Source organism: Ammodytes marinus (assembly GCF_949987685.1).
Source record: "Ammodytes marinus genome assembly, chromosome: 21".
In the NCBI taxonomy this organism is placed as follows: domain Eukaryota; kingdom Metazoa; phylum Chordata; class Actinopteri; order Uranoscopiformes; family Ammodytidae; genus Ammodytes; species Ammodytes marinus.
The window spans coordinates 13,548,882-13,566,175 of NC_137225.1; the positions used below are offsets into that span (position 1 = coordinate 13,548,882).

The 17,294-nt window shown below is 40.7% G+C and overlaps 1 protein-coding gene across 1 annotated transcript; it reads right to left on the minus strand.

The window, feature by feature from the left end:
• Positions 1 to 3,911: 3,911 nt before the first annotated feature.
• On the minus strand, positions 3,912 to 15,311 carry fbxo15 (F-box protein 15; the record flags this gene model as incomplete). The annotated part of the gene is made up of 9 exons (XM_080050047.1): positions 3,912 to 4,181; positions 4,519 to 4,643; positions 5,149 to 5,294; positions 6,255 to 6,337; positions 6,506 to 6,635; positions 6,789 to 6,992; positions 12,720 to 12,962; positions 13,498 to 13,602; positions 15,232 to 15,311. 9 exons carry the CDS (start codon positions 15,309 to 15,311, stop codon positions 3,912 to 3,914), a joined length of 1,386 nt encoding a protein of 461 aa, XP_079906173.1.
• Positions 15,312 to 17,294: the final 1,983 nt, after the last annotated feature.

Here is a 17,294-nt window from a genome sequence, read left to right on the forward strand (position 1 = left end):
GTGTCCTTGAAGTAAATTAAAAATAAGGTATTTACAATCCAGAATTGCCCCTTCCAGAGTGATTTACTATTGGTGGTATGATGGGATCTGTGTTATTGATGCTTTATGATGTCAGCAACATTTCAATATTGTGGCTGGTGGAATAGGAGCTACTTTAAACATTATTGGGTAGTTTCATCTAATGCATCATAGTCTAGTTTTTGATTGTTCTGTATGAAAAATCTTACATAGGATGTCATTGGAGCTGTCAGATGAGTGCAGTGAAATACAATATATTTCCCTCTGAAACGTGATGAAGTAGAAGCAGCAGAAAATAGAAAAATACTGAAGTAAAGCTTAAGTGTCTCCATATTGTACTGAACTATAGTGCTTGTGCTTGTGCTTGCAGTAAGTGTAAGTTCCATCATTGGATAATGGCTCTATGGTGGAGAACAGCAGGTGATGATCACTACCTGGAATTCAGAAATATGCACAAGTCATATTACAATTGTTCTACTGTAGACTGTAGGCGACATTGGGCCAGTGCAGCTGGAATTTCATATTGCCCAATAAGCTTTTGCAGCCACATGACGAGATTGATATAAATGGATTTGTCCACACCCGGCGTCTTGTCATGATGCACTATTTGAAAAGAGAGAGAATAAACCGGGGATCATATCTGGCACTAAGCCCATTACAATACTGTCACCCCTTGGAGTTCTCGCTAATATCCAACTCACCCTTCCCTACAGAGATTATAAGAGTGGAAGTAAAGGAGGTGAATAGGACAGAGGGGGCTGTAGCAAGGTTCACTTTCAGCAAAATAAATGCCTGACCATCTGTTATCTTGTGGCACCAACAAAACATGAATGTGTTTTTCTGGTTGTTTTTCTTGGCATAGGTGCTGTGGTTGATGCTGTTTCTGATCATAATTATAATTAATAATAATTCATAATTAACTTATGGGACCCGAAGCCGTCACATACTAATTAGTATGGAATTTTAGTGGTCAGGAATTGAGAAGGATTTGCCCTCATCAGTGCGTAACATGAAAAGCTTAATCTCCCATTCTTTTGGGAAATGTCATGTGAGTTCTAACATCCTTTGGGTTCATAAGGTCCTTGAAAATGAAAAAAAAAAACCTGTATGTTGATTGTTTGCGTACACAAGCACACACACACACACACACACACACACACACACACACACACAGATAGAGAGAGTCAAGCTCACTCCTTTGTGAATTCATTAGTTGACTGTTTTCCTCCAAAGAGAGGACTGAATAAGGACTGTGTCATTTGCTTCCGAGGCTGAATAGTTTGCAGACCCAGCTGGTCACTCACACGGGAGAGAATTAAAAGGCTAAATATGGAAGCAATTTTCTTCCAAGATTAGCCTGTGAGGATACTAAGAAAGATGAGTTTAATGAAGCTTTGTGCCACTAAATTTACCCATTCAGTGGTTTGGCTTTGGACTCGTTCTCAATCGTTAGTTGTGTCAAAGCCTTTTACGTTTAGATTAACGCACAGGCTTGCAATTACCTTGCAAACTAGCAGAAAAAAATAAATAAAAAGAAACAACATACCGAATAAATAGAGAATAACAAATGTTCTTGTATGGTGCAGAAGCTATCCACAGACAAAAAAACATTAATACCATGATAGCGTTGCTCTGTGCATCTTAAATGAGAAAAGGCCATTGAATAGACTGAGAGGATGGAGCAAACGTTCTCTCATTGTTTACTTAAGAGAGCCATCTACTGGAGAGCTCCCTATATTAAACTAAATTCAGAAAGTGTTTCATTTTCAGGCTTGTATACATTGATTTTTGTACTTCTTATTATAATTCTTTATAAAGGAATCGCTATGGAAGCAATAAGTTAACACTGTTTGTAACATCAGGTACAGAACATGCAATGCTTTCAGTCAAGGCTGCATGATCCTTGCCCCCTTAAAATCCATATTCTTTGTTTAGCCATTACTCTGACTCAAGTGTTTAGATATACTGGCTTTATGGTCTCGCGAGTCCATTAACTAGCCCACGATACCCTTGACTCCTGGTTTCTCCAATAAGCTGAAGAAAGAAGGATTGGCCGTTCGCAACAGCTGATGTGACGGCAAGCAGTAGTATGAAGGTCACTGTGATGGAGACGTGCCGTAACACACTCGTAACCTGAAAGTCGTACGCGGTGCACATTATTTAGTCCAGATATTGGCAAGTATCATGTCATTTGTCAGTGTATTAAGTGCCCAAGTCAGCAATCCAATGTGCTGCTATATGGCTTTCATCCATAGAGCCATATGACCACTCAACAGCCCTGACACGGATGGAGTTGTAGAGAGCAAGGCCGGTGAAAGTAAAAAAATATGACAATACATAGAGTCCCTTATGATTCAGTCAGTGTCTCTCTCCCCATCACAGTTTTTTGTTTGTTTACTCAATTAACTTGTGAAGCTTGTGAGAAAAAAAAAACCCTTTCTATCGCCCCTCTTTTTCCCCTCTGGCTCATTTCCCCCAAATGAGTTTGGATCTAGTGCCAAGTATATTTGGTGATGTGTTTGGAAAAATAAGCATCTTTTCAAGGTGATGACGACCCGCACAGAGAACAGGGAAGTGAAGCCTAGTCTGAAATCCCATTATACCCAGAGGCTTGGCTTCTTTTATTGCCATCAGCTGCACGGCAAACTGTTTCCAACAATCGCTCCCACACTAATTGTATCCCTGTTGCCAGACATGCCCAGGGTGTGGACATTAAACTCAATTTTAATCTGAAAGTGATCGCATAATGGCTGACAATGCAATCGCCGTAATGTTGGTGTCCAGATATAAATACAATGAGAAGAGGGAACTAAAGTTGATTTGTGTGAATCATACAAAAGCTACACAACTTTCATTCCATTTACACATATAGAGCATTGCCTAATGTCCCCTCCATTTAGTTAAACTAAGAATGAGGAGATAACACTGTTAAGAAGGTAGATGCATTCGAAATCTGCCTGGTGTGCCTGGTCATGGTTGTGGACAAAGTAAAATGTCAAATACAGAAAATACATTTAATAAACAGCCAATACAAATACAAACCAATTCCTACAATCCTCTTTCCAAAGCACAGTGACACCTGATGTTTATGGACAACCAGAGTCTGCACCCTAGTGAAAAAATAGCTTATTGTAAAAATGAAAGACTGCAATGACATGGATCACTACTAAGATTAGGGCTGTATTGAGATATATACATAGAGTAGACAACTAGACATTCAATTCCAACAGAGGTCATCTCTGTCTGATGTATTACTACTCTTTAAAGTTGAATATCAATGCATTGTACAGCTATCAAAAAGTGTCTTTACTTGTGACAAGAAGACATACCAAACACAGAAACCTTTTATTTTTATCACAAATGAACACAAACAAAATCTAAATTGCTAAAATATTTTAAGAAACCATTTCTTAAAGAAGGAAACTTGATAAACTTTTTTTGAAAATTAAAGAGTCGAAACACCTTTTTCAATCTGTCTCAAGTTTGTACGCATTTATTGAATATTCATGAATAAATAAACAAAAGAACAATTTCAAAGCAGATCCTGAATCCAGTTTAAAATGTATTTATTTATCCAGCATTTAAAGACAAAGAAATTACAAATCTAATTTGTTTGTGTGAAATCTCAAATGTTTGTGAACTACAGAATCTCCGTGTTCACTGCTTTTTGAGATATTGTTTAATGGATTGTTGTTTTAAAAGTTTAAATTCATTTTTTAAAACCATTATTTAATTTCTAAAAGTGTAACATTGTTGCGGTGGCACACTGTTGGTCCATATAAACAAGGTGTGTGCAGATGTGCTAATATGATATAATATTAGCATATCATATACCAATGTAATAATACAACTGATATAAAACCTCAAAACTGGTTCCAGAAAATGCCGTGGGTTCAGTAATCTCGGCTGAAATGCTTGTTGACTTTGCAAACGGTCACATAGACATCTAAGCTAATGAGGACAAACTGCTTTTTGTCCTCCATCCATACAAGTGTCATCTTAACCTGACCGTCCGAGTCCTGATAGTGGAACATGAAGTGCTCACCGTCGTAGTCATAGGAGATGGCCTTCGTCTCCTCCTTCTCCATTGACACCGGAGAGCTGACACACCAGAAGGGTTTCTTCAACTCATCCAGTAGAGTCAGATTTAGAATGCAGCATTTCTGGAAGAAAAAAAAGTGATGAAAGCGTCAAGACCTCTCTTTTCTGCAGGGAATATAACCGTTGTGGTTTCTGTGAAGTTTCATAAAGTATGTATAAAATCCTCCGTTATGCTGGAAGTGAAATCTGTTACAAATCCATGATAAAAAACATGTGATTCCAACAGTATTTCCCTATACCCTGGAGTTAAGATGGAGTATTTTCTTTTATAAACAATTTGTGAACATAGCACATACTTAACATGCCTTAGACGTCTGTTGCTTTCTTCATATAGGGAACATAACTGTTATAACACATAGTGAGACAGTGTGTATGCGAAGTTAGCAGCACATGTTGTACCTCCACTGCGCCGTGCAGGGCTTCACACCTCCAGGGCAGGGTGATGCTTCCTGACAGAGGTGTGTGCTGCGACAAATCTGACCTGCTAATAACAGTCAACTGGATTAGGCCGTCACGGATTTGAGCTGGGGGAGGAGGTAAACAACACACCACAAGTATGTCTTTTACACTACAATACTTTCCATCTTAGCGTTGGGTAGCTTGATAAGTTAAGACACTTTTTAAAAAGTTTAGTGATTTCACCAACATTCTTGAAACATCAACATGAGGGAAATGAAACCATTGTGACATTACCTGGAATTTAGAGATTAGATTTAAAGTGTTTTTTGGAAATATAGATTTGTCTGGTGTGCAGTTAGGCTGTGGAATTTGTCGATATATTACAATGTCACTGTTGTAAGGCATTCTATACAATAGTATAGTGTATTTGTGCAAAGGACCAGATTAAAAAAACAACACGGCTAAGCAAGCAAATCCTTTGACATGAACTGTGCTCTCTTACTCTAAAACCTATCCAACATAGGATTCACACCTACTACAATTACACACTTGAACAAACAGTTCAGTAGGATATCTCGTCAAAACCATTTAACAGTGTGAATTAGTTTGAAGTGAGTGTAAATAGATTACTCCTTCGGCAGAAGAGCTGGGAGAAGCTTCTGGACATGATTTTGCACGCAGCGTTGTGGAGCACAATGTGTAGTTGGTAACCATGGAGACCGTATTCAGGATCTATGTCATCAAAAGGGGGTTTGACCGTGGGCTCAATGTAGGGGCTACGGGAAGAAAGAAAGACTTCATCAAGGAAAAGGTATTTCATTAAGAAGTCATTTGAAAGACTGGAATCATAATGTGCTGCAGCACTGTGCTCTCACAAGGAACCAGGAGAGGGGGCTATGCCCACACTATACTGAAGACCAAGATTCACAATATGTGTAGCACTATCACGGATGTTGTGTAGTTCTATTGATTGTCTGTCCTCTCAGATGACTCGAGAGGCATCTTCAAGTCTATAGAGCAACTCCAGTGCAAAATATCTCCTTGTAAACATTTAGAGGTCATCACATGCTATGTCCCTAGTGAGGACAAGAGTTGAGATCAGTAAAACAAAAAAGTGAGTGTTCCTTCTCAGTCTGCTTTGTGTTGCAGGATTTAAAAGGAAAAACATGACATTTATAAAAATATAATTAAATATAGTATTGGCTAACCTCCATGTGTTTAGGGCTATTTGATGAGTCCGGGACCCTAGAATGGTAACCTCTGCCCTAGCCAATTCGTTTATAATACAAACATATTTAAATCAAACAAAACACAATAGAAGAACATTTCTCCAATGAATTACTCTGTCTTTTTCACAATCTGCTAATGATTGAATTCATCTGCTTGAAATCAACACCCGCACTGTGCTGTGTCTGATGGCAAACGACTGGGCAAAACCCCCCAGTGTAACTGCTCCTCACACATGACCAGAATAGCATTCTACATATCAAAAGTGCTGTGGCCGTTTCTTCCACTGTCGTGGTGAAATACACAGGTGCCAGTTATGCTGACACTTCAAATCCCACCCTGCTGCGCACCACAGATGGGTCGCATCAGGGGCATCAAATGAATCCTGTCAGTTATCGCATCCTTTGAATTCGAGCCCTAACCATCTGATGGTGGCACATTGCACGTCGTTTGAGCATGTGAATAAAGAAGAATATATATATATAGTGCCTGTCCAAGTGCAGCCTTACCAAACAGAAGATCCCTGGACGCTTCTTTCCACCAGCCTGTGGAGGTGGAGGGTGAACATAATAAAAGCAACCGAGCACTGGCCCTGTGGAGACAACCATCAATGAAATGGAAAAATCCTTGGAAATTTGGAAATCGGTTATTTTGAGTTTAAAAAAAAGAAAAGTACATATCAATCTTTTTCAGCTCATCCAAACTAATGAATGATAACTAAAACATTCCAGAGGGTCTGTCTGTGAAGTAAGTAATTTACCCTCCAGACAGCGATGATGACGCCGGGCTGCAGCAGCTTCAGTTCAACCAGCCGGTCCTGGCCAATGACCTGCGGGCTTCTAGTGAGAGTCTGCATGTCCAACTCTGCCATGAGGGACCTCCAGCCAGGTCTGACAGAGCAGGGCAGAGAAAAGTGTAGCTTTCAAAAGAGAGAAACAGAGAGAGAGAGAGAGAGAGAGAGAGAGAGAGAGAGAGAGAGAGAGAGAGAGAGAGAGAGAGAAAGAGAAACAGAGAGAGAGAGATGGACGTCGGGGCTGTCTTACTTCTTAAGGCCTGGGCAGTTGAGGGCTATCCTCCTGACACCGTGGAGTTGAAGGCTGGAAATCTGCTGCAAGCTGGGCAAGCAGCCTCCTCCGCTCCAGCACAGAGTCACAGAAGCCTCGCTGAACTGGGACCAGCTCGTCTCGTGTGTGCCCTCGCGCCCCGACTTATCGGAGACCGTCAGCTCCCAGGAGACGTGCAACTTTCTGGAATTGGATAATAGGACGATGCTTTGTGTTAGCAATATATGGGGGAGGTTTGCGGGTTTCTGCTGTTGATATGCGGTGTAGCTGGATTGAGAGGGGTTGTGGGCTTAACTGTTGTTTCAGACACACAAAAAAACTAATGTGAACAGGCTCACTATTTTAATAAGTCACTCAATATTCCCTCATAGACACACAAACACACAAGGGAATTTCAAACGCTGAAAAAAAGTCAAACATTTATTTGAAGTTAAAGGTGAAGTAAGATTTATTTATGTTAATATAAGTGTTACATTGTTCTTTATTCATACAGTGATCACTTACATAGTGTGCGCGTTTCATAAAGCCGATCTCTCAGTCACCCGCTCTGCATGTAACCGGCAAATCTGGATCAAATCGGGGATCCCGAAACTGATATCCAATCACAAGAGAGAACGCTACAAACCGGCACCAGTCTCACTGCCGGTGCACGAGCAGAGCGACAAATGGGTGAATGTTTATGTGCCTACAATTGCGGAGCAGGTAAAAATTCTTCCCAATGTCTGTTTTGATGGTTTTTATCATGTTTTATCACACTTACTTATCTGAGATGATGCTAGATAACTCGCTGTTTGAAGACCGCAGTGCATTAATGACCATTGAGTCAGCGACTGTCCACCATTGGATTGTCAGACCATGCAGTTGGCTGGTTTTCTAACTACCTTTCCAACCGTAAACAGTGTGTGCAGTCCGATGGTCTTTGCTCCGAGTTCCTAAACACTACAAATGGTGTGCCGCAAGGTTCTGTCTTAGGACCAACTCTCTTTACCATCTATATAAATGAGGTGGGCCAAAATATTAATGCATCCGTACATCTTTATGCTGACGACACCGTTGTCTATTGTTGTGCATCTTCTGTTGGCCAGGTGTTCACTGACTTGCAGTCTGCTTTTGACACCATTCAGGCGCAATTATTTCAACTAAGGCTAGTTCTAAATCCAGGTAAAACCAAGATGATGTTCTTTTCTAATAAAAGGAAGGTACCTGCTGTTCTACCCTGTATTATGTCTGCTCAGGGTATTCCACTTGAGTCTGTGGCCACTTACAAATATCTAGGCATCACAGTGGATGATAGCCTTTCTTTTAAATGTCATGTTGACCAGTTACTGAAGAAATTGAGGTTAAAGCTGGGGTTTTTCTTCAGAAATAGAGCCTGTTACTCTTTTAAAGCCAGAAAACGTATTGTTGCGGCCACTTTCTTGCCACTCCTGGATTATGGGGATGTTGTATATGAATGCCTCTGCTCACTCCCTGCAACTGCTGGATGCCGCATATCACGGGGCCTTGAGATTCATAACTGATTGTAAACCCCTCACACATCACTGTACATTGTACTCTCTCACAAACTGGTCTTCACTTTCCATGCGCAGAACCACTCACTGGTATCTTTTTACCTATAAATCCATTATCGGACTGCTCCCCTCTTATTTGTCCATGTATCTGGCACGGAAACAGTCCGATCACAGCCTCCGGTCCCTGGACTTCATCTCATTTGCCATCCCGTCAGTCCGTACTGAACTGGGCAAGAAGGCATTTTCCTACGCTGCGCCTGCAACCTGGAACAAGCTCCAGCAGAGGCTGAAGCTGTCCAGTTTTATTTCTTTAGGGGATTTTAGACTGCTAGTAGGAAGGCTGTTGAGAAAGTTCGTGGGGGTCTGCACTTGTACATAACTTAACTTGTACTTAACTCTTTTTTTGCCCTTTGTACTGCATTATTTTACCGTTTGTGTTCTGTGTTGTGTCTCCTGTATGTTTAGTTAGTCTGTAACTTTGTGTTGCTGCTGATGCCTACTGTTAACAGAATTTAATTTGCTTTATTGTATAATATTTTAATGCACAATACATGCTTTCTGGCTGTTGAACTTTGTCCCAGTTTTGCTACAAGTTTGTTGTTTAGCCTTGAAGCCTAATAAGATTTTGGCCCATACAGAGGTATGACGCATTCATGTGCACAGTAAGAAAAGACTCCCTAAATTTCCCATATCCTGTTATCTGCCAAATTAAAACATTTCTGCTTTCGCCAGCAAAAACAAGGGCTGGACACACCAAACTTAGTGTGTGTTTGCGCACACACCACCTTCTCTTGCATATAATCCCATGTACACTGTTCATTCGATGTATTCAACCATGTATCAAGCCAGGTACATTGTTGTTTGACCCTTGTATGCTGTTTGCAAGTAAATTCACCTGCTTCCAAGAAGGCCTGACTCAGTTTCAATTATTCAAACACTTGGTGAAATAATTCTAGTAACAAATGGTCCTTCGAGCCGGATCCAACATCCTCTTCTCTGGACAAGAAGAGCCTGCACGTGAAGACGGGGGAGTCTGGGACTCTCCACAGAAGACCTCCAGCCTGTTGCTACAGGGAGAGGCCGTCAGCAGACTCGACTTGGACGGAGGGGGGGTGACGGAATCCGGAGCCTGAGCGAATCGGGGCTTTCTTGAAATCAGGTGAATATTAACAGCTGATTTGTTTTGTTTTGTTATGTTTGTCGATAGTCTACATCTGCTGAGTAGACTTATTTGTTTTGTTTAGAATACATCACATAGGGTGTTCTAGTTTTAAATTGGTGAATTTTGTTAATCAATTGGAGGGAATAGGGGTGTTCACCCTGTTAAATTGATTAGATTTTACATTAAAAAAAAAAAATTAAATTACTTGTAAGCAACTGCCCCTCTTACATATGATCAAATATCTGACTTTACATTTGATCCAAGCCCCCATCGTGAACAGTAAAGAGAAAGGTGGTGGCCAAGGAGATGAATAAGAGAATGTTGTTGAAAGTGTAAGAGGAAAAAGATTGTTTGGAACTGATTGTTTATGGATGTTATAAAGAAAGAAAAAGTATGTAGGGGAAGGGAGATAAAAGGTTTAGTAAGTGTGCATACAATTGTTATGCTGTTATGAGAGAAAGGACGAAAGAGCAACCTATTTGCCACAAACTGTATGTGATGAATGAGAATACATGTGTGTCTAACTGAGACTCAGTCTCTGTGAAAAGGAGAAAAGGAGAGAGCTCAGGAATGTGGTGTGTGTGTGATTCAGTCCCATTCAGAAAAGGGAGGGCCTGTCTCACTGACTGCCTGTGTGTGCTTGAATGCTGCCCAAACACAGACAACCATGTGGAAGAATGAAATCAAACCTATCCTAAAATGTTGTTGTGCGTTAATTGTGACATCTAAAGCAAGCAAAATGGATAGGATGATATTTTAGAAACAACCCTGGCAGAATGATGAGCATTTCTTTTGAGAACATGTTACTGCTCAAATTCATTCTGTTTCAGATGCAAGGAGAAGACGAAGCTGACATGCTTCAATAAGGACAATTGGACACTGAGGAACAATCTGAATCGGTTATGGTAATATCCTACATAACCATTCCCCCAGTGACTATAATATAAAGGACACTTTGCGTCAGAATGCCACAAAAGGACTTGTTGACCATCAAGACGACCTAGGTTCCTGTTCCCTGGCTTCTACAAAGACTGTCCTCTCTGAAACTGTACATAAACGATGTGGCACCAGTACACACACTTGCATTTTCACAACTGTGATGTTGATGTACTTGATATTATTCTGCTTGACTGAAATATATATTTACTCATATGCTTTGCCCTTTTGCTTTGAAGTGTTGCAGAAAGTTGCATTAAATATTATAAAAAGGGTGGAATGTTAACAGAATTTAATTTGCTTTATTGTATAATATTTTAATGCACAATACATGCTTTCTGGCTGTTGAACTTTGTCCCAGTTTTGCTACAAGTTTGTTGTTTAGCCTTGAAGCCTAATAAGATTTTGGCCCATACAGAGGTATGACGCATTCATGTGCACAGTAAGAAAAGACTCCCTAAATTTCCCATATCCTGTTATCTGCCAAATTAAAACATTTCTGCTTTCGCCAGCAAAAACAAGGGCTGGACACACCAAACTTAGTGTGTGTTTGCGCACACACCACCTTCTCTTGCATATAATCCCATGTACACTGTTCATTCGATGTATTCAACCATGTATCAAGCCAGGTACATTGTTGTTTGACCCTTGTATGCTGTTTGCAAGTAAATTCACCTGCTTCCAAGAAGGCCTGACTCAGTTTCAATTATTCAAACACTTGGTGAAATAATTCTAGTAACACCTACCTGAACAGGTCTCTCTTGTAAATGAGACCCTGGGTCTCAATGAGATTTTACCTGTATAAATAAAGGTTAATAAAAATAAAATAAAAAAGAATGTGGTGACGTGGGGACGAGAGAGGGGACTGCTAACTGCAGTCAGTGACAGGAAGTTAGCTAAACTGACCATCCCGTTTACTGAACCTTTAATACAATGCAAGTAAGCAGTGTTGGGTAAAAATGACTCCTGCTCTTTAAAATCAGGCAAACTATGAGTTTAATGGCCACAACGTTTCTTTTGACAGTAGTAGGGGGCTGTGCGACTCCCGTTAAGCTGTTACGGCTAATGAAATTACATGCAACCAATGAAATGAAGACTGCAGCTGTTGTTATAAATCTCCTGATCCAATTCTGTCTAAACTGTGATTCAGGGCTGCCCCCACTGTGATGCAGGCTGCGTCTCGCTGAGGCACCAACCAATATCAATTAGATGGAGGAACAAAGCTGAAAACTGGAGCAGCCCAGGAGGCCCCAGATGACCCCAAGGGATTTCCACTGTGTGTTGTCTATATGTGTGATGTCTTAGGAAATGATTATTACCAAGGTAAATCGCATGCTCCTCAGTGCCTCTAACAGACAAACCCCGACAGGGAATTGTCTGAGCTGGTGGGAGGGAAAGGGAAGGTGTGCATGCATACGCGCGTGTGTGTGTGTGTGTGTGTGTGTGTGTGTGTGTGTGTGTGTGTGTGTGTGTGTGTGTGTATGAGGACTTGGGGGGGCTAAGTCATTTATTTCAACGATTCAGACAGCCTCTGCAAGGAACACAATTATTTCTACTTCCCCTCTGTACCACAGCGACTGCCACAGAAGTCAAAATTGAGTGCTGCAACAGCCTCTAATCAGAGGTTATAAAAACAGCAGAGGCGGCGAGGGATCTTTCTCCTGCGTGCCTGCATCCCCCTGAGCTGACATTGCGTTCAGACAGAGACCTCCCTTCTCACCTTTAATAAGAAAGTGTCATTAGGTGTGATATGAAAAACAAACCACGCTTTGTTTTTGATTGCCAGAGGCTTGAGCTGTCCTTTAGCCCCTACCCTTGAACTTTCTTGATGAGCGAGGGTGCATCTTCAAAGTTTTTTACACTTTGCTAACAGCACCGCATTTGTTAAGTGCAAGGATTCCCATGATACCTCAGAGAGCCAGTTAGAACAACAGCTAGACATATATCAAACAGATGGCAAGTGGCAGATTATGGTATACAAAGCAGGATCAACACAACTCCTTTCAGCCGAATAATAAGGAAAAGCAGCAAACTGTAGAATATAAATGGACTTGACATTAGGATCCCGGGGAAATAATGAGACTGGTTTCTCACCTCTGTAGCTAAAAGGGTTCAAATGACTGAGAGCACGTGGTAAAGCCCTCGGTTAGCTTAACACACAAGCAACACTTGTCAGGCTATTCCAGTGTGCGGTGATTGCAATGAAGTGCCTGGCACATTAAACAAATCATACACCTCGGGTACTTCATCTAAGTGGTTTTGAAACTGTGTTTTGTTTTTTTGCCCCACTCCGTCTCTTACCTGAGGACCTGCTCCGTTCGGCTTGGCAGCCCAGTGTGACGGCTGATGACTCCAAGATGTCTGTGCCACTTGTTCATGTCACCTGCGCCGGCTACAGCCCTCAAGTGTAGCCACTTCCAGTAGCCCAGGGCGCGATCATTCACCTCCACCGTGGCCATCTTTAGCAGCACCTCATCCATGCACTTAGGTTTCCCCTTTTTATTCTTGCCAAACTCTGCCATGTATATCCGCTTCCACAGAGCACTGCGTGGGCAGTAGAGCAAGGTAGAGGAAAGGTGAGAGACAAGGATGTGAGTGAAAATGAGCGACAATCAGAGATCAACTCTTTCAAGAATTCTTCAAGAAACGAGAGTCTGTATCTCGACTCAAGAAACGATCCTGCGAGTTACATTTTTTGATGTGTCTTCTGTGGCATTACATTCAAGATTTTTGGCATGTGTATGATTAGTCCAAAAAAAAGGCTATTTTAATTGGTCCACTTTTTGCACAATATTCTGAATTATTTCAGACCAAATGAATCAATTTATAAGGAAAATTATTGGCAGTCCATCTTTAAACATGCACTGGTAATCTTTTTCACTTGCTTAGAGGAAGAATAAAAAGACTTCAAGGATTCATGTAATGATAAAAAAAAAATAACCTTAGGGCTAAGAAATTCCTTGACTTACTTCCTGTTTGCATTAATTCCTAGCAGTTAGGTATTTAATGTGTGTGTGTGTGTGTGTGTGTGTGTGCGCGCGTGTGTGTGTTGCATTCATTAGAACAAAATTATACTTACTTTTCATTGGCACGCTGAGAGAAGAACTTGTTGACGTGGCTGATGCTGAAAAGAGCGGAGGCATCCAGGTATGACAGAATCCTAATCAGGATCTCCGATGGCAGTCTACGGAGAAGGTAATTAAAACATCACGACAAGGAAGTGACACCAGTGTTTTCATGTCGCCTATTGTTTCCGCGTGCAGTTCATTGGGAATGCGAGATAAATGTCCCTGCACACTACAGCTACTTAGCTTATCTTATCATACACTCTTGGCAACAAAAGGAAATGACCTGTGTCCATTATCTTATTTTGTGGGTGTGGTATACGAAACGTATTGACTGCAGGACTACACTTGTATACACTGGACCACATTAATACATACACTTATCTGTACGGTTTAGTGTGCGAAAACACCAAAAAAAGAAAAGATTTCCTGGATGGAAAACACTCTCCATATCTGATATTTGGAAGTATTGATCCGCTTCGACTGGTTGCACTTGCCCTTTTTAATGATGCCAATGCGGTCCAATTAAATCAGTCCAGTAAAGGGATATATTCTCAACATGTCCACATTACCTACCCGAATGTCAATCACTGACATTCCTCTGCATACCAGCAACCAGATGAGACAACTTCTTAAATACGGCACTAAATTAATAATGCATCGAGTTTTGACACATGTGAAATGTTGAATATGTTAGCTTTAAACTTAAAAATAGGTAACTTCTTACTGACAGCTGGGGCTGTCAATGTACAGAGAATCTGTTTGAAATCTTTTCTTTTTTTTGGAGGGGAGGGGGGTTCTAAAAGTTTGGGGAAAGGTGCTTGTGGCGGTACAGGTGAAGTCAGAGTACAGCATGAAAGTGGTTGAAATTCATCTTCTAGGTACCATGGAAGTATATACAGCATTTGATGGCAATCCATCCAATACTTCTTGAGACAATTTATTCTGGTCCAAAGTGGGGAACACACTAAACTAAACTAAAGTAAAAGACAGACATTGCCTGGCCCAGAGCCAAAGCAACAAGCAAAGGTGAAAATGCCGAACAGTTATCTGGTTTTAGTTTCACAAAGAGAATGTGTTCTGCTATTGACTTGGGGTATGTCACTGTAAATTAAGTATCTCTTGATTTTGTGTTAACTGAAATGTCAGTTTGTCTATTGCAGATGAGAGTTGGTAAATATAGGTGAAACAATATGTGATTCTCAGTAGATCTTCATTGCTTGCAAGTAGGATAGTATGTGACTGAGTCTGATCAGCCATTTTAAACCCCCTAAATAACACAACAGAGGGTGCACATGTTTTCACTCAAGGCAGCATTACTGGACCTTGCTTCACATGGTCATGACACTTTCTTAGCTGTGGACTGAAGTGGCATATTTCATCTCTCTTTGGCAGGGCAAAGTTTGTCAATCATCTCATCACAATCTGCTGCCTGTCCACACTGTAGGCTATCTGCACAGAAAAAAATAATGTGCAAATAGCCTAACACAGCCTAGTCTCTGTAAACTGGTATGTAATTAAAGGGAATGTAAAAAAAAATGCACACTTTGTTTACATTCCCTATACCAGTTTGCAGAGCACTAGGAGATGTTGACTCAGAGATATAGGCCCTACATATACATTCGCCTAGTGGAGGGTCTTCCACCTGACACCGACTATAAGTGCATCTACGTGCAGGGAAATAAAGCCTTGACGTAGCCTACCTCAGTTTCAGGAGTGAGAAACATGAGCTTGTTCTGACAGATTACCTTTCCATAAAGTTGTGAGTTTTTGCTGCAGATGATATGTAAGCTCTTCTGAACGTCCTCAGTGCTTTTGGCGTCGCCATTTCCTTCACTGTAGGCCTACTTGAACCCTTTATAGGTCCATGCTTGAACCCCACGAGAAACGTATGTCCTACACTATCCTTTATAAAGAGCCACGTTTGTTTGACGGCGTTTTATGCTTACATAACTTCAGGGAACAAAAAAGCATAACCGACACTTGGTAAACTCCTTTAGTTAGCTAGCAAAACATAGCACTTGTTATCCCTTTTTATACATTGTTTGACTTCCAAAAATAACTGATACCGATATGTAGAAAGTATCTGCGTCCAGTCGCCATGGTGACGTCCGGTCAAGTTCTTTCCGAGTGCAGAAACAAGTATCCGGTGAGTAGCCTACTGCCTTCAGAATAAAAGCGGAGAAACTTAATTTGAAAAACAAACAAACAAACAAACAAAAAACTGTAGGCTACTGTTTAGACCTATACTTTAATACTATCAATTATACAGTCTGTGATTTGAATCACTGCATCAAATAGATCAAATAGGAATAATTAGATAAGATAGCCTACACAAATCAATAATTTAGCGATTTCTGCAGGGTTGCTGTGGTATGAATGGCTTTGAATTGAAGCTGAATTTCACTGTCAATCAGCTAAAACCCTACACTACCTACAGTAGGCTACCTTAGGCCCTCCCATTCCTATACAAACCCAATAACTCTTTAACCCCAGTGTGTTTTTCAGGATCTTGGTTGTCTATTAATACACTCTCAAAGTCCAAGCTGAGATAACTCTGATGACATCATCATGATTATTTTCAAAGATTTTGCTAAACTTCTCCAAAGTCAGAACAGAAGACATATCCATGTAAAAAGTGAATGGAGTTCCCTTAACTATGCCAATGCTTCATTACAAATATGAATTGTAAAAACACACATGCACACAACACAACAAAATATGTATTTATGCAACTGCTTTTGGATATAAATATATGGTTTTAAGGGATTTACTAAACAGTTGTGGAATAATTATTCAGATCTATCTTAAATCAAAATAGTAACTCAAACACACACACACACACACACACACACACACACACACACACACACACACACACACACACACACACACACACACACACACACACACACACAGAGACTACAATAACCAACTGTATGCGTCAGTGTGGGTGATGACTCATGTAGGCCACATAACACACACCACACATGTGGGTAAGTCACATACAAACTGTTTCTGTTTTTTAGTTATTTCATTATGAATTTAAAAACCTTACCAGGGACATGGGGCTGCAAATCAGCTACAACAAGACACATACTGTATACACAAATACATCTACTGCCTTTCTTTGTCCTTTGTGCACTATTTACCTATTGACCTCTAACCATCATTTTTTTCCCAAATGAGGCTGAATAAACAAACATTTGCCTCCACAATATAATCACACACATAAAGTAATCCCAGTGACTACAGTACGCACTGCCATAACCTTACTCTGAGTGAGTCATAAAACTCATCATCAGGGTGTTAGCCCGGTACTAGCAGGGGAAGGAACAGGCAAGATTGATGTTATTTACCTCCTCACACATGCTAGAGGTTACATTTTACTGATGTCAAACAGCGAAGGAGATGCAACATAATCTCAATCCCTTTCAATAAGAGGTTTATTTCGTGGCTTCAGAGGTAGAGACAGCTCTGACCTCATTGCAGAGCAGAAGAAACACACTTGTTTATAGCTTCATGCAAACAGATGGACACACACAACTATTTTCTAGCAGGTATTTTGGACCTTGTAAAGCATATGGAAGCGTGAGCATACATTGTGGAACCTCTTCTGATTGTTAAGGATGTTTAAAGCATTATATTTGTGGCAGACTGTTACAAGTACGTGGACTCATTTTGTTCTTTGAGCTCACTGTCACAAAGAAGTGGCCCCTTCATTAAGCAAAATCAAATCCAACTCACGAGGGGAATAATGCTAATAGAAGTACTTGTGCAGAAAACACAAGACGAGCCAGACTGGTGCCAA